Source organism: Musa acuminata, chromosome BXJ2-4 (assembly GCF_036884655.1).
Source record: "Musa acuminata AAA Group cultivar baxijiao chromosome BXJ2-4, Cavendish_Baxijiao_AAA, whole genome shotgun sequence".
Taxonomy (NCBI): Eukaryota; Viridiplantae; Streptophyta; class Magnoliopsida; order Zingiberales; family Musaceae; genus Musa; species Musa acuminata.
The window spans coordinates 3,897,572-3,925,562 of NC_088341.1; the positions used below are offsets into that span (position 1 = coordinate 3,897,572).

General features: G+C 38.0%; 6 protein-coding genes across 10 annotated transcripts; 4 read left to right on the forward strand and 2 right to left on the reverse strand.

The window, feature by feature from the left end:
* LOC135609561 (ATP-dependent zinc metalloprotease FTSH 1, chloroplastic-like) lies at window positions 1-4,710 on the reverse strand. The gene is made up of 5 exons (XM_065102943.1): window positions 3,374-4,710; window positions 1,073-1,319; window positions 806-989; window positions 536-707; window positions 1-439 (listed from the first exon to the last, which is right to left on the reverse strand). Exons 1-5 carry the CDS (start codon window positions 4,664-4,666, stop codon window positions 218-220), a joined length of 2,118 nt encoding a protein of 705 aa, XP_064959015.1. The 5' UTR covers window positions 4,667-4,710; the 3' UTR covers window positions 1-217.
* A 2,546-nt stretch (window positions 4,711-7,256) lies between these two features.
* Window positions 7,257-13,850, forward strand: LOC135609562 (protein DETOXIFICATION 33-like). The gene is made up of 8 exons (XM_065102945.1): window positions 7,257-7,560; window positions 8,871-9,412; window positions 12,592-12,678; window positions 12,759-12,815; window positions 12,893-13,131; window positions 13,210-13,328; window positions 13,443-13,529; window positions 13,601-13,850. The coding sequence occupies exons 1-8, from the start codon at window positions 7,291-7,293 to the stop codon at window positions 13,667-13,669; spliced, it is 1,470 nt and encodes a 489-aa protein (XP_064959017.1). The 5' UTR covers window positions 7,257-7,290; the 3' UTR covers window positions 13,670-13,850.
* A 1,341-nt stretch (window positions 13,851-15,191) lies between these two features.
* On the forward strand, window positions 15,192-19,397 carry LOC103980650 (aspartyl protease family protein 1). 3 transcript variants are annotated; one of them, XM_018824653.2, is made up of 10 exons: window positions 15,192-15,721; window positions 15,864-15,996; window positions 16,984-17,228; window positions 17,327-17,551; window positions 17,640-17,775; window positions 17,863-17,936; window positions 18,023-18,122; window positions 18,199-18,259; window positions 18,814-18,885; window positions 19,026-19,397. In XM_018824653.2, the coding sequence occupies exons 1-10, from the start codon at window positions 15,429-15,431 to the stop codon at window positions 19,055-19,057; spliced, it is 1,371 nt and encodes a 456-aa protein (XP_018680198.2). In that variant the 5' UTR covers window positions 15,192-15,428; the 3' UTR covers window positions 19,058-19,397. The 3 variants fall into 3 exon arrangements, with proteins under 3 accessions (XP_018680198.2, XP_009395379.2, XP_018680197.2); XM_009397104.3 differs by having other exon boundaries at window positions 15,197-15,721; window positions 19,022-19,397; XM_018824652.2 differs by having other exon boundaries at window positions 15,198-15,721; window positions 16,987-17,228; window positions 19,022-19,397.
* Window positions 19,398-20,314: 917 nt separating this feature from the next.
* On the reverse strand, window positions 20,315-24,553 carry LOC135609563 (uncharacterized). 2 transcript variants are annotated; one of them, XM_065102946.1, is made up of 6 exons: window positions 24,269-24,553; window positions 22,377-22,495; window positions 21,134-21,184; window positions 20,983-21,040; window positions 20,799-20,876; window positions 20,315-20,710 (listed from the first exon to the last, which is right to left on the reverse strand). In XM_065102946.1, exons 1-6 carry the CDS (start codon window positions 24,462-24,464, stop codon window positions 20,517-20,519), a joined length of 696 nt encoding a protein of 231 aa, XP_064959018.1. In that variant the 5' UTR covers window positions 24,465-24,553; the 3' UTR covers window positions 20,315-20,516. The 2 variants fall into 2 exon arrangements, with proteins under 2 accessions (XP_064959018.1, XP_064959019.1); XM_065102947.1 differs by lacking the exon at window positions 21,134-21,184.
* A 641-nt stretch (window positions 24,554-25,194) lies between these two features.
* On the forward strand, window positions 25,195-26,160 carry LOC103980652 (blue copper protein 1b). Its single transcript, XM_009397106.3, has 2 exons — window positions 25,195-25,485; window positions 25,559-26,160. The coding sequence occupies exons 1-2, from the start codon at window positions 25,197-25,199 to the stop codon at window positions 25,924-25,926; spliced, it is 657 nt and encodes a 218-aa protein (XP_009395381.2). The 5' UTR covers window positions 25,195-25,196; the 3' UTR covers window positions 25,927-26,160.
* A 606-nt stretch (window positions 26,161-26,766) lies between these two features.
* On the forward strand, window positions 26,767-27,983 carry LOC103980653 (ABSCISIC ACID-INSENSITIVE 5-like protein 2). 2 transcript variants are annotated; one of them, XM_009397107.3, is made up of 3 exons: window positions 26,767-27,358; window positions 27,404-27,496; window positions 27,577-27,983. In XM_009397107.3, the coding sequence occupies exons 1-3, from the start codon at window positions 26,975-26,977 to the stop codon at window positions 27,655-27,657; spliced, it is 558 nt and encodes a 185-aa protein (XP_009395382.2). In that variant the 5' UTR covers window positions 26,767-26,974; the 3' UTR covers window positions 27,658-27,983. The 2 variants fall into 2 exon arrangements, with proteins under 2 accessions (XP_009395382.2, XP_009395383.2); XM_009397108.3 differs by having other exon boundaries at window positions 26,768-27,358; window positions 27,419-27,496; window positions 27,577-27,982.
* Window positions 27,984-27,991: the final 8 nt, after the last annotated feature.

Sequence of the window (27,991 nt, forward strand, 5' to 3'; positions counted from 1 at the left end):
TAGAAAAAAATCATTTATTAATAGAACATCTTATTTTACATCACCGTGAAAAATAAATAGCTACTGATTATTTTCTGAGTCATCCATAACCAAATTAAGGCTTCAAAATAGAGTGTATATTATACACAAAATTCTTCTCTTTCTTGCTAATTTGCTTTTGGTCCAATGTGTTTGTGATCAAAACTACAACATGGAAGAGGCATGGTTGTCTGTTTAGTCATGCAACATACAATTCTGCTTTGCCATCAATGAACAGGCTCATGAACTCGTCTCCGTCGACAGTCTCCTTCTCGATGAGAAGTTGTGCCAGCTTGTGGAGGATATCGCTGTGCATGGTTATGATTTGCTTGGCCCTGGAATAAGCCCTCTCCACAAGCTCTCGCACCTCAGCATCAACCACATCAGCAGTTGCCATGGAATAATCTTTTTGAGTTGACATCTATCAAACAACACAATCATGCATGCCATCATCAGTACAAGCCTGGATATATAAAGATCTAGGAACATAAGCTGAAATGGCTACATGTTCAAATACCTGTTGACCCAGGAATGGATTTCCACCAGACCCACCTATGGCTACCTGTCCAATCTTTTTGCTGAATCCAAACCTCTCAACCATCTGTCTTGCCACTCGTGAAACCTGCATGAAGTCATTTGAAGCTCCTGTTGTGACATTCTCTTGTCCGAAGATCACCTCTTCTGCCACCCTGAAATGCAGCAAAAATACATGGTTGATGGATGTAGTGATGATGTACAAAAGAGTTGGAGAAGTTTAGCCGGGAATATCCTTGCTCTTCTTTCTAACCTTCCTCCGAGGGCAACAGCCATTTGGTTCTCTAGGTAACTTCTGCTGTAAAGTCCTGACTCGAGTCTCTCCTCGCTCGGGGCAAAGAATGTAAGACCACCAGCTTGACCTCGAGGAATAATGGAGATCTTGGCAACTGGATCATACTCGGGCATGAGTGCCCCCACAAGGGCATGTCCAGCCTCTGTAACAAAACATTGAAATATCATTTCATTTGAAACACATGGCAAACTGTAAAAGTTGAAGCTCAGTTAATGAGACACTAACCATGATATGCTACCAGCTTCTTCTTCTCATCTGATACAACTGCGTTTTTCTTTTCAGGTCCTGCAATTATTCTCTCCAGAGCATCTGAAATTTCATCCTTGCTTATCTCCTTTAGGTCTCGTCTGGCTGCAAGAATAGCTGCTTCGTTCATCAGGTTTTGCAAGTCAGCTCCAGTGAAACCAGGGGTTCTTCTAGCAATTTTCTCAAAATCTACATCCTTAGCAAGTGCTTTTCCTCTTGAATGAACCTATAAATAGAAAAGGCTTTTACACACACCATAACAGGAATCATTTACTAGCTACGATTAAATTCTGGGAAAATTGATATAAGAGATTAAATTACGTCTGCAACTTGTAGAATGGGCCCTAGTAACGGTAGAAGACCATTTCAAAATCATGAAGAAATTAATTAGTTATGCAGTATAAATATTCAGGTGCTTGAATTTTTTGCAATGGCACCTTGACTAGGCAGACTCATTCTTACAGATGTAAGATATGAACCTATTGAATAATTTTGATGAAAAACACGTTGGCAAATTTGTGTTTAGCTACAGTTAGCAGATCATTGATTCCATGTAACCCATACAACTTGCTGTCGGTAGTTGCAACATTGAAATTAAAATGACTGAACATAATCAAGAGACGAGAAAGGACAAGAATAGCCATTAAATTTAAACTAAAATTTAAGCTGAACCAAACCATCTGAAAAGAGGTGATTTGCAACACAATTTACACCTGAAACAGTAAATACGAATGGTTTTGCAATCCCTCATAGAGTCTCCATGTACTTTCCTTTTATCTTGTAAAAAATCCTCGCAATAGTAGTGTTTTATCTTCCAATTCACAGTTTGTCTCTTGCTTAATTTGCAGATGTTACTATGCTAGATGATTATTACTAATTTACTACCTCTCAATCCAAACCTCTTACCGTGCTTTCTTGATTTTATGTGTGCTGATCTAGTGAGCACAGGCTGTAAGTGCTTTTTGGGTTAATAGATTTACTCTTTTTTCTGGAAAAAGAATCCAAACCTCCTCAAGAGGGTAACCACTTTCCGTCACACAATTTGTAACAAAGTGGTCAAATGAAATATTGATTTAATATGCAAGTTATTTGAGGGCAACTTTGAAGTAGTAAAGCTTTCGCATCAAAGACATAACATAAATTGGTTGTCACTCGTACAAGGTATAATCTGATGATAACCTCATAAATTCCGCAATTGTCGTTTTGGACCATAGGCTTGGAAATACTTCATCCTGTATTACTTTTCAAACACGTGTTATCGCAGAGCAGTTTTGGAACACTTCATCCTTATTATTTTGCAACACAAAGATAGTTTAGGCAGCAGTTGCCTATCCTTGGATGGTAGTAGTCAAGCTAAAATAAAGGTTCTCAACAAAATCACATAGCTTGATCAAAGACTTATTGGAAGAAAAACCAATAATCTTAAATAACCGATTTCAAAGAATTAAAAACTACAAGTTAAAACTTCTTTAAATGGTTCAGACACTTTCTGCAGAACTTAACAAGAAGCCATATTGTCTCAACTATTTGGGTCACCTACATGGATAATTCCTACCATTGAGCAAGGATGATCCAGCAAGAAAATAGTAATAGTGTGTGTCAAATGTAAAAAACTGCATCTTTGTTTAGCATTCAGCTATCTGTCATCATATAATATAAAATAAACATTCAAAAATCATCTTGATCATACTAAAGCGGACAACGGACTAAACCTAGATCCAGATGAAATTTTTTTCCAGTAATACATTAACCAATATTCAAGTACCAGAAGATGAAGATGAATGAAAAGCTCCGAGCAAGAACTTTGACATAAAAAGCACTTCATGAATTTGCACTGAAAATGGTAGCTGAAGCCTCATTATTGTGGATCACTAACAAGCTTAACAATTTTTATATCACATACTTTCATTAGAGCCTCCGATTCCATGAATTGATTTCAAATGGCAAAAAAAAAAAAAATCAAGTTTGACGAAGAAATCCTAATTTTAGCACAACTAAGCAACTCTAGGAAGCAAGATTTTATAATTTGTAATTAATTCAGAAGATCCATCGACTATGGAGCAAGATTTTAACATGCAATTAATTATGATGCTTCAAAAAATATGTTATGGAATCGGGTCATCGAACATCTACTTATTGTGGCACATGCACAACTTATCAAAATCTAAGCATCAACAAGCAAAAACATAAATATCAATAACCAAGAGGTATTTTATCAAACATCTACATAAATATCATTAACAATTAAAGAATTTATGAGTTAAGCTATCGCCAACAGACCTGCAGGATCTTCACTCTGCCAGCAACATCAGGTCTATCAACTGTGACCTGCCGATCAAACCTCCCAGGCCTCAGCAAAGCCGAATCCAGCACATCTGGCCTGTTAGTCGCTGCCAGTACTATCACTCCACTGTTCCCCGAGAACCCATCCATCTCCGTCAAGAGCTGATTGATAGTCTGCTCCCTCTCATCATTGCCACCGCCAAGCCCAGCTCCTCTCTGCCTTCCCACCGCATCAATTTCATCGATGAAAACAATGCACGGTGCCTTAGCCTTTGCTTTCTCAAACAGATCCCGGACCCTCGACGCCCCCACTCCCACAAATAGCTCCACGAACTCGGACGCTGCACACGAGAAGAACGGGACTCCGGCCTCTCCTGCCACCGCCCTCGCCAGCAGCGTCTTGCCGGTACCCGGCGGACCCACCAAGAGACAACCTTTAGGAATCTTCGCCCCCAAAGCCGTATACTTGTCCGGGTTCTTCAAGAAGTCCACCACTTCCTGCAACTCAAGTTTGGCCTGGTCGGCTCCGGCGACATCAGCGAAGGTGACACCGGTCTCCGGAACCTCCTGGAACTTAGATTTGGACCGGCCAAAGTCCATCGGCCCGCCAAGCCCACCCGGCCCGCCCCCAGGTCCCCCCTGGGACCGGCGGAAGAGGAAAAAGAGACCGGCAAAGGCGAGAAAGGGGAAGATCAGATTCCCGATGAAATTAAACAGCCCATTGCCGGCGTCCCCCTCCGAGACCGAGATGTCCACGCCGTTCATCGCCAGGATGTCGATCAGGTCGGGATCGTTGGGGACGATGACGGCGGCCCGGCGGCCATCGACAGCCGTGAGCTGAAGCACCCCGCCGTCCTTGCTGAAGCGGACGCGCTCGACCTTGCCCTTCTTGACGGCATCGAGGAACTCGCTGTAGCGCCACTGGGAGCCCTCGGGGAGGTCCGAGGACGTCTGCGGCCTGGGGGCCGTGAGGAGGGACTGGGCGAAGGGGTTGTCGGGCTTGGAGGCGGCATCGAACTGGACGGCGGGCGGCGAAGTGGGAGGCGGGACCGGGGCGACGTCCTCGGCGATGGCGACCGGAGGGAGGGAGGAAAGGAGGAAGGCGGCGGCCGCGGCAACGGAAGGGGACAGGGTGAGGCGGTTGTCGTTGCTATTCTTGTTGCGATCGAGGAGTGATCGAATGGAGTTGGTTCGTCTCGGGAGGAGGAGGAGGGAAGGGTTGGGCGTGGATTTCGGACGGAGTCTGATGCCGAATAGAGTGGAGGTGAGGAGATGGCTTGCGGAAGCCATTGAAGCGAAGCAAATCCGTGTGGGAGTCTATCTCTACGGGGATCGATCGTCCTTATTGCGAGACGATTACTGTGGAGTTTGGGATGTGTTTAGGGGTTCGTCTACGTGGAGTCGATTGTGGCCAATCGTTTTGATATTTGGGGATTGGAGTGTCAATGAGACGACGGAATGAAAGAACAAAGAAAACGGTGCCAGTGAGGAAAACAACGGTAATTGTGCTGTGCCGTGAGCCACGTCGAGGCATTCGTTATGGCAGTTTCTTGTTTTAACTTGGAGTCATAGTCATTTCCAAGCAGTAAATTTTATATATATATATATATATATATATATATGTATGTATGTATGTATGTATGTATGTATGTATGTATGTATGTATGTATGTATGTAATATGGAATTCCATAATTTATATATGAGATCGTGATATGAGTGAATTTTTCAATAAATTTTGGCCGTTGTTACTTTTAATGAATGAAAAAAAAAAATCCATGAATGACAGGTGTTATATTTTGATGGGATGTAATTCATAATATAGCATTAGCATTTAAGTATTTTCAATATAATATCCGAACCAAATGTGATTTATAAAAAAATTATCAAACATCAATTTACATTAAAATATGCATTAAACCCTATCCAATAATTTAGTGAAGATGGGACCACTAGTTCACTTGGCCAAATGCTATGTATAGGAGCCCACCTAAGGCTATCGGATAACTCACTAATTTAATTGAGTTTGAATCATTAGCCTAAGTTAATAACAATAAACTCAATGTGAAATTAAATTTGAGGGATTGCATATGATTCTGTTGTGACACGTTGGAGAAGGTTGTGGAATTTGTTCGGGAACAAATTGATGAACTTGTGGGGTACTGTTAGGATTTTTTTTTAATCTATTTATTAAGTCTGTTTAATCCAGTTTTTTACTGTGTCTGTTTGATTTAGTTTGAGTCAGGTAAAGATTTATTTAATATTTATTTATTATTAAGAGTTCAAGTCTTTATGGACCCTAGGTGGAACTCTATAAATAGTGATGTATCCATTTTTTTCAATCAATCAATGAAATGTTATTCCAATACGTGGACAAACTCTAATAAGTCAATCCCCTCAAAGTGATCATCCCTTTTTCTTCCATTTCTTCCATTTTTTTTACGATAAGACCTTAGGGTCTTATCATTTGGTATCAGAGCGACAATCCTTGGCATCTCGCTGTAGTGATTGACGTAGCTATATATATATATATATATATATATATATATATATATATATATATATATATATATATATATATATATAGTATCCTTTGCTGCCGCAACCACCGGTCACTATTTTGAAGCATCAGCCTGACACTGTTTTGATTGATACGGGTAGCACTAATAATTTTATGGACAGAAAAATTGCAAGTCGATTAGCCCACCATATTGAAGACTATGACAGATTTAAAGTAAAGATTGCTAAAAGATAGATTTTAATAAATGTTCAAAGATAAAATTGATTATACAGGGGTCAGAAGTGTCTTGCAACAATTACTACACTAAAAAACGGACCTATTGCTTATACTATAAAAAAGTAGAGACCTACTTACTTGATCAATGGTTTATGATGCGTTACAGATAATATATGACTGAAGTGCTGAAAGAGAAACTCTCCAAGTTTGATGCTACTCAGCCTTGAGGATAAGGCTGATTTGAAGAGGAAGAAATTGTTATGATACTTTTTTTGAGTTTTTGAATAATGTTTATTGAGTCTGTTTAATTCAATTGAGCATGTTTGGTTTAGTTAGAGTTAGATAGAGATTTATTTAATATTTATTTATTATTAAGAGTCCAAGTCCTAGTGAATCCTAGGTGGAACTCTATAACTCTTTCTTTCAATCAATCAATGAAATGTTATTCTGGACAAACCCCAGGTGATCGATCCCCTCGAAGCGATCAAGGAGATCGATCCCCTCGAAGCGATCAAGGAGATTGATCCCCTTAAAATGATCATCCCTTTTTCTTTTATTTTTATCATTACTTTTATGATAAGACCTAAGATCTTATCAGGTACAGTATTCTGTGTCCTTCGATCAGGACAGACACCAATAATTGCCTTTCTTTTTCTTTCTATAAAACTCGTTTGAATTACAATCATGGCATGCATAAAAGATGTCAGTCTATTTTAGTGAAATCAAGAAATCAGTACGAAGCAAAAAAAATTTACCTTTTGTTTTGGTTTTTGCTCTTTCCAATACTGTTCTCCTTGTTTAATTCCTCCTCCTTTTATTCTTTCTTGGTTTGATACATAATTTCAAACTGATTAAAATAAATTTAAACTTGCTCCAAAATTTTAATTAATTAATTTTAAATATTTTCCCAGAGCATTTATATTTTTAGAAAATAATTTTATAAAGAATTCTAAATTTGTTAAGTATATTATTAATTTAATTCATTAGTATGGAGCTCTGTCCCCAAAAAAAACTGTGATTTAAAAAAATAAGAGCTCTGTGAAACAGAAAGGAAACAAATTGCTTTTTGCGGGAAAAAAAAAAGGGCAAAAAACTGAAACTTTTCTCAGGAATATATTTTCTTCTCGACATTTTAATATCCCGCAGTTTCTCTTCCTAGAGAGAGAGACAGAGAGAGAGATGGAGAGGGAACCACTGGAGGATGCTTTGCTGGGGAGAAAGAGAGAGAGGGACTTAGAGGAGATCAAGAGCGTGAGGCAGTTCATGGAGCATGTGTGGGAGGAGAAGAAGAAGCTGTGGTACTTGGCGGGGCCGGCCATCTTCACGTCCATCGCCCAGTACTCCCTGGGCGCCGTCACCCAGATCTTCGCCGGCCACCTCACCACCCTCGAGCTCGACGCCGTCTCCACCGAGAACATGGTCATCGCCGGCCTCGCCTTCGGCATCATGGTACGTCAACCAATTCCACTTCTTGATGATGAGAACAAGCAAGTCCTCTAGTCTTACGTCTTACCAGATCGTTTTCCTTCTCCTCCCGCTGTAGTTCGCGTTGAGATCTCATCGATTCAAATCATAAAAGTAATTTTCATCGTGTTATTGGTAGACAGAACTGCATAATTAGATATACACAACAGATGTTAGGGTTCCTTATTGCCACAACCGAAAGAAGAAACATTTCCTTGGGGGAAATTACAACTACCATAACTCTAACAATATGTTGAGTTCATTCTTGTAGACTTGTAGTTGTTAGTTCACTTATCGACCTTTAAATGATCGAGAGCTGCACTTCTAAAATGATGATATCAATTATTGGCGGGAGCAGTTGAAGACTTATGGGTTAGATGAATAAGCTCAGATCTGTCTCTCTCTCTGTCTGTCTCTCTCTCTGTCTCTCTCTTCTGGTACTGATTTGCATTGGCGTGAAGACTTTTCTGGGTGTAGATAATAAGCGATTAAAGATCAATGAGGGTTTCAAACTCTAAATGATTTTTGTTAGATGATTATGACATATCGCCATCAAAGCAATGAATTAGGCGTAGAGAATTGTTGGATAAGGTTTTGAACTAATGACTCTCATACCACCTCCAAAAATATCCTTAACATGCCTCAATTCATTCCATGAACTTATGGCATGAGTAGGTTGATAACTTCTCTGCCCTATCTGAAGGTGCGAGGATTGCAATTATTGGATCGCAATCGTTGTGGGCATTTATTCGAGAAAGCCGAATTGCTTTGCTGTCGGCATTTGTCTCACGGGTGTCCTGTTTTACTTTTCTATTGATATCTATGATCACAAATGAGGGATTTTTCTTGTAATAGTGTTTATGCTGTATATATTTGAAACTTTGTTCGGCAAATTCCAGGCAAATTCCAGTTATATGTTTTTTACATTGTGTTGTAGTATTTTTAACAATATGAAAAAAATACTATAACGCAATACGAATACATTATAACATAATATTTTTTGTACATTTTTTTATAAAATTATCTTATTTATTGTAATTTTTATACTATGATATCATATTTTTAATAATATAAAAAATACTATAATACAGTGTTTTTATATAATTTTATAAAAATATCAGTATTTTTATACTGCATTATAATATTTTATTGAATATAATAAAGCATTTGCGAGAAAAATTCTGAAAAATGAAAAGCATTTGCCTACAATATCATCACTAACTTGCATTGCACAATATCAACCTTTTTTTCTCTTCGTCCTCTTCTTTTTATCCTCTACATGATTTCACTCATAGCTGGGCATGGGAAGTGCCCTGGAGACACTGTGCGGCCAGGCGTTTGGTGCAAAGCAGCTCCACATGTTGGGGATCTACATGCAGCGGTCATGGGTCATCCTCACGGCGATGTGCATCTGCCTACTGCCCATCTACCTCTTTGCCACCCACATCCTCCTTTTATTCCACCAGGATGCAGAGATCGCAGTGCTTGCAGGGAGATTCTCCCTCTACATGATCCCTCAGTTATTTGCCTATGGACTCAACTTCCCCCTCCAGAAGTTCCTCCAAGCGCAGAGCAAGGTGATGACCATGGCGGTCGTTTCAGCAGTGGCGTTGCTGTTCCACTTGTTCCTCAGCTGGCTTCTCATAGTCCAATTCAAGCTTGGTCTTGTGGGTGCTGCAACTTCGCTTAATGCAGCTTGGTGGGTCGTCGTTGTCGGGCAGTTCATATACGTAGCTTGGGGATACTGCCCCGGTGCTTGGAATGGCTTCAGCTGGGGAGCTTTTAGGGACTTGGGTGCCTTTGCGAGGCTCTCTATTGCTTCTGCAATTATGATGTGGTATGTGTATGATCTTATTTAGTTAGATAAAATATATTATAGATACGATTAGATTTTAGTTATAATTGTTAGTGAATAAAAATGAAGTCCACTCTTATGATTCCTTAAGAGAAATTTTTTTTATTATTTTTTCTAGATCCTCTCACTTATATATGACAAGACATTTTACGAATCATACAAACCTTCCGATAAATCCCTATTTCGTTAATTATAGTAGTTCTAAAAATAAAAAGAGATGAAAAGAAGAGTCTAGCATGAAGATCATTATTATATTGCTTCGTGTCATTCGAGCTATCTGGTTGATTATTGTGTTCAAAAGATATGTATATTCTATCTTAGATCTATGATACAAATTTTCGCATAATAATTTTATTTCATATAATTGATATCAGAATCATGTTATTGAAATCTAAGTTATCATATATCATTAAAGAAACTAGATCTATTTTGATTTACTTGTGCATTAGATTTAATTTGATTATATCAAATTATTATTTTTATTTTGATTCTATGATGCTTACATCTTATGATCCAAATATGCTAAGTCGCTACTATTGGGTCTGTATACATTGTTTAATCCCTAGGTTTTCATGAAGGATCTATGAACAACGGAAGGATAAAGATGTCGAACGAAAGGATATGTAGAATTGTATTAGTAGGTCGTTGCTAGAAACACTGCTTTGGATAGCAGTGCGAGCGTCAGACATTAACACTATAGGATAACTGTAAGGATACTAGTTTAGGATGGCAATCACATAAGGTTGAGCAATATAGTGGTGGTTCCATTGCATTGTGCAAGCGACACTGTTGCTTGCAACAACACTTCTACGAGTGCTGGATGATAGCACCAATGCTAGATATCGGTATTGCTACTAGGTGCAACGAATAGCGCTGCAACTAGGCGATGGCACATGATGAAAGCGATTGTAATCGATGACATGGTAAGGGGTGACGATTGCTTAGCTATGCAATGATGGTCGACGATGCTTAGCAAAGTGGTTTGACAGCTTCGCAGCACAACAACAATTGTACAACAACAAACGATAGCGATGTTGATGCACAACTAAGCATTGACGGTGTAGCCCTCATGAAGGATAAGCCGTAGTGAGGGTGCGAAAAAGGGGGCTTACTGGGTTGCATCACTTAGCATCGATAACAATGTAGATTAATATCGGTAAGACAGGTATAAGCAATGTTAGACAATAATCAGTCATAGAGAGGATGCTACCAATCGTGAAGTCCTGCAATGGTGGTGGAGGAAGCTACAATAAAAAGCTGACGGCAAGAAGAAATATGTTATTTAGCTCCAATTTTGAACAAAATCCTTAATTTTGAGTTTGTTTTAGGGTTGCTCCTTTACTTTATTCTTTCAATTATGCCCTTTTGACAACTATTTAATTTTGACTTGATCAATAGTTTATTTTGATCAAATTTTGACTGATATAATTTAAACCAAGTTTGACTTTGATAATTCCTAATTTTGACCTATTGCACTTGGTTATTAAGCTAATTAAAGTATTGACTATCTTAATTTGGTTAAATTTTAATTTTTGATTGAGCCTCAATTTTGGTCAATCCTCAAAATTTTTTTTTTACTAGATTTGATTCTAAATATATTTTATTTACTTGATTAGATTTAGATTCCATCAATCTTGTTTGACCAAATTTGAAGAAAATTAAATTTTGACTAATGTTTTACTTTGGTTAACTCTATTTTGTTGATGTTTAGTCAAAATCTACCGGCTCATTTTTGGATTGCCCAATGGGCTTGCTCAATTAAATAAGGTTGATTGGAATAATTTAAGGTTCAATTCTGAATTATAAAAACTATAAATTATGAATTTCTATTATGGCTTTCTCATATGACATATTGGTAAAATTTTATTACTTGTGATTCTTAAATTTGTGTAGTTATTCACATACATATGTTTGACATTATGAAATAATATTTATTTTTTTTATATAAAGGTATGATTTATGTTTATCATGATTATAGTTATCATATAAGTTTTTTTTATATTAATTAAAATTAAATAATTATTATGATCATTGTTTTATTATTATTGAATTATTTCTACATAAACTTAATTTAAAAAAAATTAGTGAATATTATTTGTAACTTATATCCTAAGTTTTATCTAACTAGTAACTATTAAAGTAGCATGAGATGGTAGGTTATGGGATGCAAATTATAATAACTATTTTACCATTTATAAAATATTTTAAATTATATTTTATATTATTATATTGGTTTTATAGTTGCCAAAAAGGTTTGGACTAATAAATTTATAATATTACATCAAGGAATTAGTCGTAAATGGTATTAAACAAATAATATACATAGTGACACACATAATTATAAAATATAATCCCAAAGAAGAATTTACTTTGAATATGTGATAGGGTAATATGATATTATTTTAGATATTTTTTCGTTTAGGATTGAATACATATAGATAATAACATCATTCCACATGAATGATACAAGTCCTCCATAATTCTTATGCATATGTAATTAAAAGTTTATTATATGTTCAAATATATATCAAATCAGATATTAGTCTTATAATTAGAATACTAGTTAATATTAAAGTTACCTAGGAATGAAATATTAAAAATTATTAAAAAAAAAAAAGATAACAGGTTATCGATAAAGGATAAAAGATTATATGCTCATATATCAGAAAATAAATCGGTTTGAAATGATGAAAGATTATATGCTCATATATCAGAAACCAAATCAGTTTGAAATGATGAAATTTTAAATATTATAAATTATCCCGATAGTAAAAATTTCATTATATAATTTATGTTTAAGTTAGACTTATTGACTTCATTTTAAATTTGCGTATATGAGTACTTTTCAAAATTTTAGAATCCAATTGAATAAAATTAATTTTAAATCTTAGATTATATGATCATATTTAATTAATTAAGATATATTATAGATATGATTGGATTTTAGTTATAGTTATCGACTAATAGATAGAAAAAAAGTGGATGGATTCTTTAAGAGATAATGTGGACTTTTACCTTCCTAAAACATTTGTTTTAGATTTACGATTCTTGATTCTAATCCTGACGTTAAATTTTTTTTTATTTCTTTTTTACTTGCTGTTTGTTTTTAGATCTCTTCTTCCATATTTGATGTTCTCATGTGTTTGCTGCCATCCATGTAGCCTGGAGTTCTGGTTCTACATGTTCCTCATCGTGTTGGCAGGCAACCTGAGGAATGCTCAGGTAGCAGTGGCTGCTATATCAATATGGTTAGTCCCTGACGGTCGATAAGCTTCCATCTTCTCTATCAAGAAATCCCATAATTTACCTGTCGACATTCCTGTTGCAGCATAAACTTGTACGGGTGGGAGATGATGGTGTTCTTCGGCTTCAATGCCGCCATCAGGTGATCCCGGACTAGCCTTCCTTCCTTTATACATTCTTCTTGGTTGTGTTGAAAGCCGATGATGATGGATCTGTCAGCGTGAGGATATCGAACGAGCTTGGAGCAGGCAGGCCGAGAGCGGCTAAGTTCTCGATACTGGTGGTCATCATGTCCTCCGTCGTGTTCGGCCTCGTCTTCTTTTCCCTGGTCTTGGTTCTCCAGGACGTTTACGGGGTTCCCTTCACCAACAGCCCTGACGTAGTTGCTGCAGTCACTGACCTCGCGGTGGTCTTCGCATTCACACTCCTCCTCAGCAGCGTCCAACCAGTTCTAACAGGTTTAGCATCGGAAGCCATTCCCCCATTGTGTCTTCACTTCTATCAACACTACTTCAACTCGTGGACTCCGTGTTCAGGTGTGGCAGTAGGAGCTGGATGGCAGACATTGGTGGCTTATATCAATTTGGGATGTTATTATCTGGTGGGCATTCCAGTAGGCTGCCTGTTGGCGTATTATTTTGATCTAGGAGTGAAGGTAACCTTGCAGTTGTTGTACTGCTTTATCTTCTCTACTCTTGTTTCTTCTTCCTTCTCCTCCCTTCTACCTTACTTTGTCATGGCTACTCCATCATCTCCTCGTTGAGCTCAGGGTATGTGGAGTGGCATGCTAACAGGCGTAGGATTACAGACCTTGGTACTCATTGGGGTTACTGTAGGCACAAACTGGGACAAGGAGGTCATCTCTCTCTCTCTCTATTCATGTATCCATCTCTGTATCTGAATAATCTTGACTTCTGACCGTGGCAGGCAATGGAAGCAGAATCTCGAATAAAGAAGTGGGGAGGGTCTGTGGATGAACCAACAAACAAAGATTGATTAATTAGGAGAAAGATTAAATGTAGAATGTCCACAAGGAATGTGAATGCTTGCATAAAGAGAGTGTGGCTGGATCAAGTTCCTAGATTGTTTATCACTCTTTGAACTACTTGCTTTTATGGTACGTAAAAATCTCATGGTCTTACCAAAGAGAAATAAACATGAACATATTGCATTTTCTAAGGATATTGGGATCATTTTTGAGCTCCAATGCCTTGGGAGCTTCCTGTATTACTATGCAAATTCTTTTATTACGAGGAAGCCACAGCATATATATCCATCCCTTTGAAGCCAGTAGTTTTCATATCTATTCTTCTATATTTATGTTTAGTATATATATCTCTCTTCAAAACCTAATAAATTGTGTTTACTGTTGTACTTAATCTTCATTGAGCTAACTGTTAGATGAAACTCTACTTTACATTGATTTTATGCAAACTCATTATTATGCCAAAAGTATGAGTATTTTAAGTATTCCATAGGTTTATATGACTGATGGGATCATGTATGTATTGTAGGGGAATTATGCTATGAATCTTATTTTGTCTACCTATATATTTTTTTTCTTAATTTCTTTTGCATGACTAATGTTATACATATTCAAGATGTTTGATAATGTAGAGGGTTCAAATATGATAAAATTAACTTCCGGACTAATCACAGTTTGGGTGTTGGGAAGATAAGGATTCAATAAATAACCTTGTAAAGTTATACAGAGGGTATGTCTCACAAAAGCTATTTTGATGCATAAATTAATAATAGATTTGAGGATTCAAATATATAATGATTGAATAGTAGAGTTTTCCCTTTCAAGGATATACTTGAAGGCTTTTATGACACGTGGCTATCGAGTTCACTAATGTCAAAAATAATTATGTTAATTTCTTATCCATTATTAAGCTATAAGATCATATATTAAATCATCGGGGGGCTATGGTTATGGGGTAATAACGTACCTTAGTCGGGATTATCAATTGTTGTCTTAACCAACTAAGTCATTTATTGTTGTAAAGTTAGCATCTTTATCAACGTCACATCATCGACCGTATAAAATAAAATTTTTATTGATATATCAGGTTCAATAATTATGATTTATCAACTTTTATATGATAATTTAATTATATATTTTTTCTATAGATCAGTGAGTGAATCAATCTCATTATAATATTTTTAATAATATAAAAAATATTGTAACATAATGATATATTTAAAAAATATAACATAATATTTTAGTACTGTTATTACTAAAAAAAACTATAATATAACATAAAAACATTATAATTGGATCGAAGCCAATCCATTAAGAAAAAAAAATAGAAAAAGACATAAGTAGTTGAGTATCAAATTAAGGATATCCTAAGTTATAAGATAAAAAATATAAAATAAAAATAAAAAATATTTTTTCGAAATATTTTCGAAATAATATATATATATATATATATTCCCCGGAATACGGAATTCTCCTTATTGGCAAGAAAAGATGACAAGTGTCACTCCCGCGAGAAACGACAAGACGCAACACCAAAACGGCATGCTTTCCTATACTGAACCCAAACCAACACACGTATAAACCATACAGTGGTCGAGCGGCACCTTCCTTCCTCCCTCCCGCAGACGCCTACCGCAATAACCACCACCTAAAACGACTCGTCTGGCTCCAATTCTCTCTTCTTGTGTGACAAGAAGTCGCATCGAATCGAAATATCCCAACTCCCATGATTCATTCGTACCCCGTTTGATCCCTTCTTCCTCGATTCCCATGGCCTCCCCCGCCCTTGGACTCCTCCTCCTCCTCCTGGCCGCCGCGCTGATCCCCGCGCCGGCCTCCGCAATCGGGTTCCAGTTACACCACCGGTTCTCCGACCGCGTGCGGCGGTGGGCGGAGGGGCGTGCCGTGCCCGGCGCGTGGTGGCCGGAGAAGGGCACCGCCGAGTACTACAAGGCCCTCGCCCACCACGACCGCGCCCTTCGCGGCCGCGCCCTCGCCGCCGCCTCCTCCGACCTCTCCTTCGCCGACGGCAACGCGACCGTCCGACTCAGCTCCTTGGGATTGTACGTCGTCCCTCTCTTGTTTCGCTCTGCTTGATTTGAAGAATTGGTACTGGGTGTTCGAAGGTTGGATCTTTTAAACGTCTCGTTGTGTGCTTTGATCTGATTGCCCCCCTGGGTTTGGGGATTTTGTCTTGATGATCAGCTTGCATTACGCGATCGTTTCTTTGGGGACGCCCAACATGACGTTTCTGGTGGCGTTGGATACTGGGAGTGATCTGTTCTGGGTGCCCTGTGATTGCAAACAATGCGCGCCTACCACCTCCCCTGATTTTGGTGTAAGCCTTCTGATTTCTGCTATCTTTTTTTTCATGTTCCAAATTCTCTTTGGTAGCTCTTTTTTTATCTTGTCTATGGATCTTCTTTGTGAGTAGCTTCTTTTCTGATGAACATCCTCTTAGGTAGAGTTTTTAACTTAAGATATGATTTCTTCTTTCTTATCATAAGATTGGACGAGGTGTAGTTGGTTTGCAATCATCTTTTACAAAACAATTGGATCAAAAATTTCGTTGTTGTTGCTACATCAGTCTTGTAATACCAGCAAGTCCATACTCAAAATTAATTGCAATTTAGAACCCTAACTATGGTAGAGGTGAGAAAAGTGGAACAGTTACTGTAAGTTCTGGATTAGAGACCTACACTTTTCAGTATATAGATTCGAAGTCTTAAGCTAAACAATATGTTCTAATCACTTGCATGTGATTTAATCTTCCTTGTTATTCTTGACTACAATCCCTTCGAGTTAGTCCATGGTCACAATGAAAGATGAGACACTACAATCCCTTCAGGTTAGACCATGGTCACAAAGGTTTTACGAATTTGGCCTGGTGTTACCATTTGTTTCTGGATAATCCTAGACATAGTTCTGCGTCATTATTACAATGCATGATAACATGTAGATGTAATTCCTAATATGACAAGGACATTAGTGTTCTGTGTGGAGTATCCTGTTAATTTGCAAAAATGCTCATCAGAAAATGCATTTAAAGCACTTCTGCTTGCTTTCAGATTTTTTTTTCTTTCTATGTTGGCTAGTATTCTTCCTTATGATTTTTGTGGTCGGAGTAAGTTTTAGACACATCATTGTTTTATTACTACCGATATTATCTCATTAATGAAAATTTTTCCATGTATTTCTGGTTGATATATTCTGTACTCCTTTGTTTGTACTGATAAATAACCCCAGTTCCATATAAAGTTTATATCTCCAAACCTACTTGTTCCTCTCGTTCTGTGCATCTTATTTTTCAAACACTTTATTGCAGCAGAATGTATCTTTTAACATCTACAGTCCTAATGCATCATCAACGAGCAAGAAGGTTTTATGCAGCAATGGCTTATGTGACCTCCAAAACCGGACCTCATGCACTGCAGAAGCCAGCAATTGCCCTTATGTTGTTCAGTATGTATCTGCTAATACCTCATCTTCTGGAATTTTGGTTGAGGATATTTTGTACTTGATGACCGAGGATGCTGCACCTCAAATCATTAAAGCACCGATTGTTTTCGGGTACTGTTGTCTTCGTTTTAAATCATTTCAGTTCACCAGAAATCCATATTCCTATCTCTTCCCTCCAATCCTAATTATTCTTTGGTTGGCTAATGTAGATGTGGAGAAATTCAAACTGGTTCTTTTCTAGAACGTGCAGCTCCAAATGGTCTGTTTGGGCTAGGAATGGAGAAGATATCTGTCCCTAGCATCTTATCCAGTCAAGGGCTTGCTTCAAACTCTTTTTCCATGTGCTTCGGAGATGATGGCACCGGGAGGATACATTTCGGAGACAAAGGTAGCTTAGACCAACAAGAAACTCCATTTGTTATAGACAAGAGTTTGTAAGTGCCTTTGTTAGATATGTGTGGTTTGCATTCTTATTTACAAGAGTAACTCTTATTTTTCTTTTGTGTTTTTCTTTTTCCCCAGTGCTTCTTATATGATCAACATAACTGGAGCCACAGTAGGAAATGATTCTATAACTGCTATTCTTAGTGCTCTTGTCGACTCGGGTACCTCATTCACATATTTGGCTGATCCCCTGTATACCAAGCTAACTCAGAGTGTAAGATAAATTCTCACTGATGATCTGGAAGCATGCCCCATTCTTTGCTGATTTGTAGTAACTCATAAATACCTTTCCTTGTTACAGTTCAAAGCACAAGTTCAAGAGCAACGGCTCAATCCTGATCCAGATGTCCCTTTCGAATTTTGTTTTGATGTCAGGTAATTAAAATGATCCGAGACGTAGAGATGTTTTACATGTTTATTTTAGATGACACCTTAATTTTATTTTCCAATTCCTACTGCAGTCCTACTCAAACTACAATCTCACTACCTGAAATAAATTTAACAACAAGAGGCGGAAGCATTTTTCCTGTAAATGATCCAATATTTTTGTTTAGTTTACAGGTAAAGTATAAACATATCATATTTCATCCAGATTCATGGATATTTTATAAGTTCTCCTGATCTTTGTGATGTGCAGCAAAATGAATACTTCTATTGTTTGGCCATTATGAAGAGCAATGGACTGAATATAATTGGGCGTAAGTTCTTTGTACACATCTCTGAAATCATATACGACCAGGATTTATCTTGATCGAAGAAAAATTCTTATTTGTTTTATTATGAACCGGTTATTTAAGAAGTTCATTCATGAGTTCAGTATCTGATGGCTGCCTTTAACTGTAGAAGCATGGTTGTGATCCAGTCATTAGCTTAATATATTATGGACTTTAACAACAAATGGATATCTCTGTTTGAAACTGTTGTCTTTTAGATTAATCAGAGCTCCTTTTCAAATCAATGCGGATTTCAATTAGTTTAACCTACAAGCATCTAAACTAGAAATTAGTGCTGTATAGCTCTCCTGGTTTCTTAGCACAGAAACTGTGAGAGGCACAAATCTTGTGCTCTACAAGAGTAGAAGGTGTACCACATTTTGCACAGATCAAATTAGACTTTGATCTTTTGCTTCATGGCTTAAACTATCTTGCGACCAGAAAGACTAGAATGATGATTATGAGGTATCAGCTTCTTTGTGGCTACTGCATGAGTTATAAGAAAGTAAACTATGGTTTCTCAAACATATCTTGTGCAGAAAATTTCATGGCAGGCCTCCGTATCGTCTTCGACAGAGAAAGGCTGACTTTGGGTTGGAAGAACTTTGATTGTAAGTAGAAATCTTTCCAAAAAAATAGACATTAGTTTGGTACAAATCTGAGTATAATTTTCAGGCTGGAGTATTGAGAACAAGATTATGTGTACCTTCACCCTGTCACCATATCAACATTCTTTTGTTGCACCAGGCAGTGACACTACCAAGACAACCAAAGGCGGCATGAACTCTACTCGGGCGAACGCTACTCAAGTCACCATGCCGAAGCCTCCTTCCAACAGCTCGACACAAAAGAAACTCACAAGTAGTCTCTTCTCATTGCTGCTTCTCTCATCCACAATTCTTTGATCGTAATTCCTTGGGTTGCTCACAGCTTCATACGAACATATACAACACAGTCTATACATTTGCATTTATCGTCAGATTAGACATTGCAAATAAACTCAGTCAGGAAGTTTTACCATTTCTTGTAATTATTTCCTTTTATATATTTTTTTTATTCTCCATATGTTTGTATGATTAACATTGGATCATAATGAGGCAGTTATATTTGATTGAAATTTTCATCCCAAGTTTTAAATCATCTTATCATAATTTACAGTTTAGTTAAGACCTCTGCAGGGACAGACCCTAATGGACCTTAATACTATGACAAGCTCTCTCTATAGACCCTGCAGGAACCTCATTCATGTTTCAAACCCTAAAAATATTGCCGAAAGAGCCAAGTGAAGGATGAGAGAGTAAATATAATTCAGCTGAATTTATCCTTTTTTGTTTTGTTTTGTTTTGTCTCATTAATATTCACTAATTTCATAATAGAATCCTGTTAGGTGTTCATGTCATGATCCGAGTCTGATGAGCCAATTGGTCAATAACCTCATTTTGATCCTTCAACCACGAACCAAAATACTTAAGCGGGAGTTAACATAATACATTTATCATGCCCATATAAACTAATCATACACATTGTTCATGTGGGACCAATGGGATGTTACAGTTCACTATTTATTGACCTTGTGAGAGCTTTGAAGAGTCTACACTGTCGATAGGGTTTTATGAGTCCAGTTATAGTCAACATGAGACAGATAATACATTAGAGGCCTTTGAGCTGTGATACATAAGCTTCGAAGATGACAAAAAAAAAATCTATTGAATGTGTTGCTTCAAAAAAAAAAATTTAAAGAATATATTTTCTTTATTTTTCACTCAAAAACTAATGAATTTTGCACTCTCACCATCAGAGGAATTTTATAGACACAAATTCTGAATGCAATCTTTTATAAGAAGAAAACTTATCCAAATTCCAAGTTTTCGGTGACCTCTACCGAACATGAAAATGATACACAGATCTTGGTCTCAATCTTGCAGACTGTCCTGATCATATTCCCAATTATTAGGCACCAAACAAATTCGAAAAGCGTATGATTTTGTTTTCTTCAAACTCGTGAATAGCAGAGATATTCACCAGTAGACAAGCAGCAAATAATCAACTTCTAACAAGTTGAGTAGAAGATGCTATAGAAGACTGGCCCAAAGATCAGAAATACTAGAAATGTATATCGAAGATATTAAAGATCATGGCAATTGGAAGAAGAAGAAGAAGAAGGGCCAGATTTAGCTAATCATTGGAACAGCTCCGTTGGGAAGAAGAATTTATACCATGCGTAAGCGGCAAGTTAAAACAGTTAGAGAGGTAAAAGTAAGACCGGGCATGGGATGAACTCTGCCAACAGATTTCCATCAACATACTTCGAGTGAATTGCTTCCATGCTTAAGACCACCAGATCCAAGTTCAAGTCATCAGCTATCTCGCCTATGATAGCAGTTGGCATCTTCCCCTCTCCCAATCGTTCCATCAAGCCAAACTCCTTGAATCCACCTAAACACAAAATAAGTAAATGAGAAGCAGGCACCTCAACCATACATCATAATTCAATGTAATGGGAGGAAAATAGAACAAAACCAACCTTCTGAAAGGTGCCATCGGATACTAGATAGTTGAGCATCATGTTCGGGAATCGACTCTTTTGGCTTGTCATCGATAACTGCAATGGAAAATCAAGTTCCACAGCCCTTCAATATATTGGTTCATATGGCAAGAGAAACTTAAAATTATTTTGTGTAACTGCAATACAGGTTCGATCATCGTACCAACAACTGTGATATCAGCTCCGTATTTTTTTGCGAGGGCAGTGGTGGTTGCTGCAGCCTATGAAATAGACACGTTCATTTCATCAACAGAGTAAAAGAGGAACAAAAATATCTGAAAGGGTCAATCTTCTGAAAAGGAAGATAGTTCTACATTAAATGATCGGATGTGACTAGTCCCAGAAAGTGGAATAGTGTATCCAACCTACTTCGAGGAAAAAAAGGATCAAGTTCAGTTTGTAGGAGAGGCTAGAATGACAGTAGAACAAAGGAAAATAGAGAGATATGAGAGCAAAAACTTCATAGTAGTGCACTTAAAAGCTTGTGTAACATCTGGATTAAAATAGCATAATATAATCCACAACCAACTAAACTTGACCAGAATTCTCAACATCGTACAGTAACAGCACATATGGCTGTTGCTAATGTCACATATGTTCACCATAGATCAATTGACAGTCATATAGAATTCCTTGATGCAATTCTTCGATTGCTTCGCACAAATGCACAATCTTACCATATTGTTAATTGAAAATCATTAAATATAGGATTCCTTTATGCAATTATTCAAGTTCTTTGTACAAAGGCATAATCTTGCCAGATTGACAGCTTTCTGTTGAACACATTTTGTGCCATAAGGATATGATAGAACAATATTTTCATGTCAAAATGCTCTTAAATCACAAAAGAAACTATTTTTGGCATGATATTCAAATAAAATAATTAACTCTGTTGTAAATGAACTAATAAGAAGTCAAAAGATTATATTTGCACAAAGAAAAACATAACCCAAGCACCATGCTCTTTGCGAAGGTCATGTCTAATTGATGCATGCATTTGAAACCTGACGGCAACAAGAAGTTAAATCCTGTAAAGTCCAAGATTTAGACAAATTGCATTTGTTGATTAACATTTGAAAATCAAATGCACTGGACCAATTTAGAGGTCTTTTACTTGAAAAGAATAAGTGAAAACATCTAGCCACATTTTTGCAGCATAAGCTAATTAATAAGAAATTGTTGGCTATAATATTTGCATTAGAAACTAAATCTATGATACCAAAATCATCTATAGTATTCAGCAGCATGATAATTGTTCGGAAACAAGATGGGCATTGGCTTCTCCATAATAACTTCACAGCTATTTTTGAGAAAAATCAGAGAAAATCTTTCCAACATGGTAAGCTTGCTCCTTAGTAACCTGGTCGATAACAGAATTAATCTCTCAAAATGCAAAAGAGAGACTGTGTTCATCAACCCAACCGAGGCCCCACATTGATAGGAGTCATTTGCACTTGGCTGCGCTTTTTTAGGTTGCCCTTTTATAGCTATCCTTGAAAAATAAGACATAGATGCAAGCATTAACTGGACACATGGAAAACAGAAAATAAAAATAACCTGTCTTGTTCCCTCTGAAAGGTAAGGGTTCCGATCAGTGATTGGAAGAAGCACATGCTTAACACTTGTTAAAGCATCCGCTGCCAAAGCACTTCCAGATTCATGCATTTGTGCTCTTGCTGAAAAAGTGCAATTAATAATTTAATTCTGGACAATATAAATAAAGCATCACAAGTATTTTGGGCTATGCAAAAGCAGTACTGTAGGCTACGGCAAAAGATTCAACTATAAATAATCAATTAATAACAAAGTTTTAAAGGAAGTAATAAAATCTCAGCAGTTAAGGTAATGCACAGTGCATATGTGGCATGCTTTTAAATGGGCTGTTCATTTGAAGATACAAACGACAAAATACACTATCAAGTTTAAGTAATTCATAGCTAAATATATGCTACAGCCTCCTTTACGCTTTCAAAATTATAAGGAATAAAAAAATTAATAGTCTCCGTGACTGGTATTGTATCATAATTTATGCACTAGCATAATCATCATAATAGAAAAAACATAAACCATATAACCTACTGCACTGATTTTTTTATGTGGACCAAACGTGGGAAGCACATGTACAGCATATTGAGACCACATAAACCTAAAATTAGGCAGACATATATCCACATCCAGATATGCATCCACATAAAAACTGCTTTTGGAACTAGAATCACTGCAATAAGTTATATCAACTTTTTTTGACCCATTAATGCATTATGTTTGGACAATCTCAAAGAAGCAAAAATTTTGTTCCAATGAGTAACAGACTTTATGAAGAGAATGCCACATACATTTCAACTGTATCCATATAGCTGGCTACAAGCTCATACAAGTGTAAACCCAAGCTAAAATCAAAGCATAATCAAACAGGAAGAGTAAAGAGAAGTTCCTTGATTCATACAGATGCCATAATTTTTTAGGGGTATATATAATTTTTTATCTTTTCAAGAAAACACCAAAAGACCAAGTCTTTGTATTGATGATACTAACTCATCTTCCACAAAGGCCCCATACCTAGTAATATAACTCGAGTGTCTTATTTTAAGATAACAAATTAAAAGCCAAAACATCAGGAAACAAAGAGAAACAAGAAAGAACAGGAAATGGATTAATATTCTGAAATCACATTTACATGAGATCAATTTAATGGTGGCACAATTGCATATATGATCCTATAAAGTTAACTGTGTCTTGTCATCCTTGTAAATTTTCGATATGCACATATTTCCTGCTAAAATTGTAAAATATACACATATATCCCTTTAGCAACCCTCCATCAATCTAACTGAAAAACTTGTCTCGAGTTAAATAGATCAATGGTATTACATTTTTTTCAAAAAAATATATAAGACATCAAAATGAAAAAAATGCTCTCATCTTAATCTTCGTGAAAAAAAAACCCAGTCTTGTCCAAGACGAATTCTCACATATTTCAAGAGACAATGTAATTGATATTCTTTGAATAATTGGAAATAAGGATGCTGCTGGCTGAAGTTGCTTCCTAAAACGCAATCGAGATTCTTACGACTAGCAGGAAAGGACTATTCGGAAACATAATGTTTATGCAGTGAAGAAGGGCAAGACAAAAAATAAAGACCAAGATAATGGTCTTAATGTCTCTTCCCTTCTTCACTGCATAAACATTTTGTTCATGAAAATCCAAGATAATAATCTCAATTTCCATCATTCTTCATCAACATTATGTTCTTCAAGCAAAATCAAAAGATCAAGCAGAATTTAGGGAAAGCTCCACAGTAGCAATTATGACGCGGAATCAGAAAACCCTTACAAAGAAATCCAACTCCGCGTCCTAGCACTTTGATTCGGTACCCCGACATAAGCAGCAACATCATATATCACGCAGATTAGTGTCCATGATCTGAGTAAAATAGTAGGAAGAGTACCTTTGCCTTTGCTTCTTCTGAGGGTGGCAACCGCACTGGCCGGCTCAGCCCGGGAAAAGGGGTACGGAGATGGAGAATAGACGGTAAAAGCGAGACGACGAGTGGGCACCGGTGGCCGCCAGGCATCAGCAGCAGCGGCGGCGGCGGCGCAGGGCTTGGGTTGGGAGAGGGAGAGCATAGAGTGGGAGAAAGCCATGATTAGGATGGATTTTAGGACGAAGAGAAGAATCGCGGGTTGGGGAAAACGTTTTTGGATGGGCGACGAGTTCGGACCGCTCTGGATATATTTTTTGTTTTATTCCATTAAAATAAAAACGTGGCAGCAGCTTCCAGAAGAGCCCAACGAATGGAGGAATTTTGCAGAGAGACCCTTTTATCTTTAGAAAATTAAACCATAACCCTCTTTTGTCACTTCATTTCCTTTTGAGAGTATGTTTTTCTCTTGCAAGTGACGGTTACAATTCCATATTGGGAAATTAACTGAATTATTATGAATTTTTTTTATAAATTATTATGTTTTATGTTTGTTGATGATTATTTTCTTGCCCAAAATTATATGATGACTCATACAACATGTGCATAGGCCTCGTTCTCTTGGGTGAAGATTAAAGATCATTTCTTTAGTCATTCATTCAATGAAGAGATTTTTGTTGAATCCTGAATTTTGATGATAAAATCAATTGATAAATTTTTTTTGACTAATAAGTATTTGAGATAAGTGAAATTTGGATGATTGTTTTCATGCCTACCCACACAGTGTTTTCAATATATTGATTAGAAACATAGATTAATTAATCAAATAAAGAAGGATACGAAGAACTTCTACCCACTTGGGAGGAAAATTTTTTTCTGTCAAACATACATTAGCAGAAGTCATTATCATGCAAGTATTTTAGCCCAGGGATTAACTTCACTACGTATAGGGGGAATGAGTCCAACAGTTGACTTGGTAGAGCTCCCAGATAAGTACTCATCCACACCAGTAGATGATGACCAGCCATTGCCAAAGCTGGATCACCCGCAGAACGACGCATCAGCCATGGAACTGCACTCCATCATAAGCTACACCCTCTTCCTCGTCTTCATGTCCGTTCTGTTGCTTGAAAACCTCGTCGGGGCTGCATCCTACACCGTCGGCGACGCCGAGGGATGGACGTACGGGTTAGATTACCAGAGGTGGGCGCAGAAGTACAACTTCACGGTCGGCGATGCTCTACGTAAGAGATCACCATCCGATCACCAGCTGATCTCGTCTTCCAGCTCCATGTAAACGTATGTTATTGGGTGCAGTGTTCAGCTATATCAGGGGACAGCATGACGTGTATCGGGTGGTGGAAGATACATTCCGATCCTGCGACGTGAGCTCCGGCGTCATGAGCTCTTATGATTCCGGCAACGACGTGGTGAACCTGACGCGGGCCGCCAAGTACTGGTTTCTGTGCAACGTCAAGGGACACTGCAGGGGCGGGATGAGATTCGGGATCACCGTGGCGAGAGCAAGCCCGAGCCCCAGCGGAGGTGGCGACGGAGAGTCTCCCTTCCCGACATCTCCACCGCCACCGCTGCCCGGTAATGCCGGCGCATCCGTAGCAAGGACGACGTGGTGGCTTGTGGTGATAGGTTTGTGGTTCGTGATCAACTATTTAGGAGTAGATTGACTTCTCCTCCTCAAGTGCTTGTTTCAATATCGTTCGATGTCTCTTCCTCGCTTACGTTATCTTTGGTGAGATTTATTGGACTGCTTAATATAGTATGTTTTGGTTGACGAAGACTTCACATGGCTATCTATGTTCAACGTTACGTTGTAATAGATGAATCCAACCTCTGTGAGTTGACTGTCATTTGATACGACTTGTACCTATTGGGACATTAATTAGATCTATCCGTCAGCAACCGACATTTTCTTATGATATAAGCTTACGTCATATATACATTTACTATCATTTCTTTCTCCTATGAGATTATGTATATGTCGCGATGCATCAACGATCAGAGCAGCTTTGAGGGTGGTAGAATGTGCACCCACAGCAGATAACAGCGTACGATTCCATCTTCTCTCTCTCATCTTTATAATTCTAGCTAGCACTATCAAGATGTGTAGCAGTCACATCGTACATGTGTTAGATTATATTATCTTATTTAATTAAATAAAAATATATTATAATTAAATTAATGGATGAGAATATTAAATTATGTGGTTTTGTTTAATCTGATATTAATTAGAAAAATATTCTTAATTACTAGATATTATGTTATATGATCAGATAAAAATATTTTGAATGAAATAGAAAGGTACACTCGTCTAATCTTAAATATATAAATATTTGATTTAAAATATTAATATTAAATTTATTTCGTATAATAACGTAATTATTATTTTATACTTACAACAAATACTCCCTTTAACTGTACTTTTTGTTTATTGCCGGGTAGCCGTCTATTTCCTTGCTAAGCTCTCGAGTGCCCCATTGGCTGTGGCAGGCAGGCGCCGTGTCGAGAGGCATAAAGAAAGCGAGGTAAAGGAGAGCCGAGGACGCAGCACCACGTGAAGTCTCGTATTTTAGATGATGGATTGGACAGCTGCTGAGTACCTCCTATCTTTCCTCGATCTGTTTTCGATCGAAGCCAAGAAAATTTGATGCGATCTCGTCATTTTGACCCAGGTTTACTTCCTCTAAGACCACAAGCCTCAAATCTCTCTGGTCCATGCTGTTATGGCCAACTAGCAGCATGGAACAAGTGTGGCAGGACATCAGCCTGAGCTCTTCTCTTCGAGAAGAAGACGTGCCCTCCACGCCTTCTCCCTCGCTCTATGGCGCCAGCACAGCAGCCGCTTCCTGCTCCTTCGGTGGGAACTTGAAGGAAACCAGTAATCGCATTCTTCCTGCTCCCCTCAGCCTCAGCTTCGGCTGTCTTGACTCCAGCATCGATGGGGTCGGCAGTGGTAGAGTCGTCGACTGCTGCCCTAAGAAGCATGCGCTGGAGCAGCGGTGGAATGGGAGCTTCAGCAGCGGGACTGACGTCGACCGCAGGAAGAAACGGATGATCAAGAACAGGGAGTCGGCAGCTCGATCGAGAGCCCGGAAACAGGTACCGACTCCTCTCCATCAGATCGACTTCTACCTCTTTTAACAGTCTTGCGTGCGTCAGGCTTACACGAACGAGCTGGAGCAGGCGGTCGATCATCTACTGTACGAGAACAGGTTCCTGAAGAGACAGTGCGAGGAGGTACTCCTTCGACCTAAGCACTCCTTCGTTTGTCCCCATCGATTAGGTCTAATGCTACTGCTCGTTGCTTGTTTGTGCAGCTGAAGAGAGCTACGGTGCATCAGCTCCCGGTGGCTACAAAGAGCTCCACCCTCCAGAGGACGTTAACAGCTCCATTTTAGGAAAGCGCAGGATGAGACCTTTTTTTCCACGACAAATGCCACCTCCCTCCCTGTCGGGACAGCTTTAGGTATTGTTCTACGGGTCGATGCTTTCTCAGCCTTCTTCCGAAGGCTGAGCTATTTTACTCAGTGCAGGTTTTCGTGGACAAGCTGCCCTCTACCTTCCTTGTTCACTCAGGCTTCTTCTCATTTATATTGCCTTTGCTTATGCTGCTTCCTCTGAGAATTCTACCTCAAAGAAGCTGTCTTGTTGCTGTTCCCTTGTCATCCAACACTTGGTCAACAAAGACATTCAATTCTACTTTTTGACTCACTGTTTTCTTTAAGAAATCCG

What these genes read in the sequence shown, in the direction of transcription:
- LOC135609561 (XM_065102943.1), bottom strand. Translation starts at nt 4,666, where the DNA reads ATGGCTTCCGCAAGCCATCTCCTCACCTCCACTCTATTCGGCATCAGA. An exon ending in GCTGTTGCCCTCGGAGGAAG is followed by an intron (nt 708 to 805) that starts GTTAGAAAGAAG and finishes GCTGCATTTCAG; the next exon opens with GGTGGCAGAAGAGGTGATCT. An exon ending in ATCCATTCCTGGGTCAACAG is followed by an intron (nt 440 to 535) that starts GTATTTGAACAT and finishes GTTGTTTGATAG; the next exon opens with ATGTCAACTCAAAAAGATTA.
- LOC135609562 (XM_065102945.1), top strand. Translation starts at nt 7,291, where the DNA reads ATGGAGAGGGAACCACTGGAGGATGCTTTGCTGGGGAGAAAGAGAGAG. An exon ending in GCTTCTGCAATTATGATGTG is followed by an intron (nt 9,413 to 12,591) that starts GTATGTGTATGA and finishes CCATCCATGTAG; the next exon opens with CCTGGAGTTCTGGTTCTACA. An exon ending in GTGGCTGCTATATCAATATG is followed by an intron (nt 12,679 to 12,758) that starts GTTAGTCCCTGA and finishes TTCCTGTTGCAG; the next exon opens with CATAAACTTGTACGGGTGGG.
- LOC103980650 (XM_009397104.3), top strand. Translation starts at nt 15,429, where the DNA reads ATGGCCTCCCCCGCCCTTGGACTCCTCCTCCTCCTCCTGGCCGCCGCG. An exon ending in AAAGCACCGATTGTTTTCGG is followed by an intron (nt 17,229 to 17,326) that starts GTACTGTTGTCT and finishes TGGCTAATGTAG; the next exon opens with ATGTGGAGAAATTCAAACTG. An exon ending in GAATTTTGTTTTGATGTCAG is followed by an intron (nt 17,937 to 18,022) that starts GTAATTAAAATG and finishes TTCCTACTGCAG; the next exon opens with TCCTACTCAAACTACAATCT.
- LOC135609563 (XM_065102946.1), bottom strand. Translation starts at nt 24,464, where the DNA reads ATGGCTTTCTCCCACTCTATGCTCTCCCTCTCCCAACCCAAGCCCTGC. An exon ending in CAGAAGAAGCAAAGGCAAAG is followed by an intron (nt 22,496 to 24,268) that starts GTACTCTTCCTA and finishes GCACTTTTTCAG; the next exon opens with CAAGAGCACAAATGCATGAA. An exon ending in AGCTGATATCACAGTTGTTG is followed by an intron (nt 20,877 to 20,982) that starts GTACGATGATCG and finishes TTTCCATTGCAG; the next exon opens with TTATCGATGACAAGCCAAAA.
- LOC103980652 (XM_009397106.3), top strand. Translation starts at nt 25,197, where the DNA reads ATGAGTCCAACAGTTGACTTGGTAGAGCTCCCAGATAAGTACTCATCC. An exon ending in CACGGTCGGCGATGCTCTAC is followed by an intron (nt 25,486 to 25,558) that starts GTAAGAGATCAC and finishes TATTGGGTGCAG; the next exon opens with TGTTCAGCTATATCAGGGGA.
- LOC103980653 (XM_009397107.3), top strand. Translation starts at nt 26,975, where the DNA reads ATGCTGTTATGGCCAACTAGCAGCATGGAACAAGTGTGGCAGGACATC. An exon ending in GATCGAGAGCCCGGAAACAG is followed by an intron (nt 27,359 to 27,403) that starts GTACCGACTCCT and finishes CTCTTTTAACAG; the next exon opens with TCTTGCGTGCGTCAGGCTTA. An exon ending in TGAAGAGACAGTGCGAGGAG is followed by an intron (nt 27,497 to 27,576) that starts GTACTCCTTCGA and finishes TTGTTTGTGCAG; the next exon opens with CTGAAGAGAGCTACGGTGCA.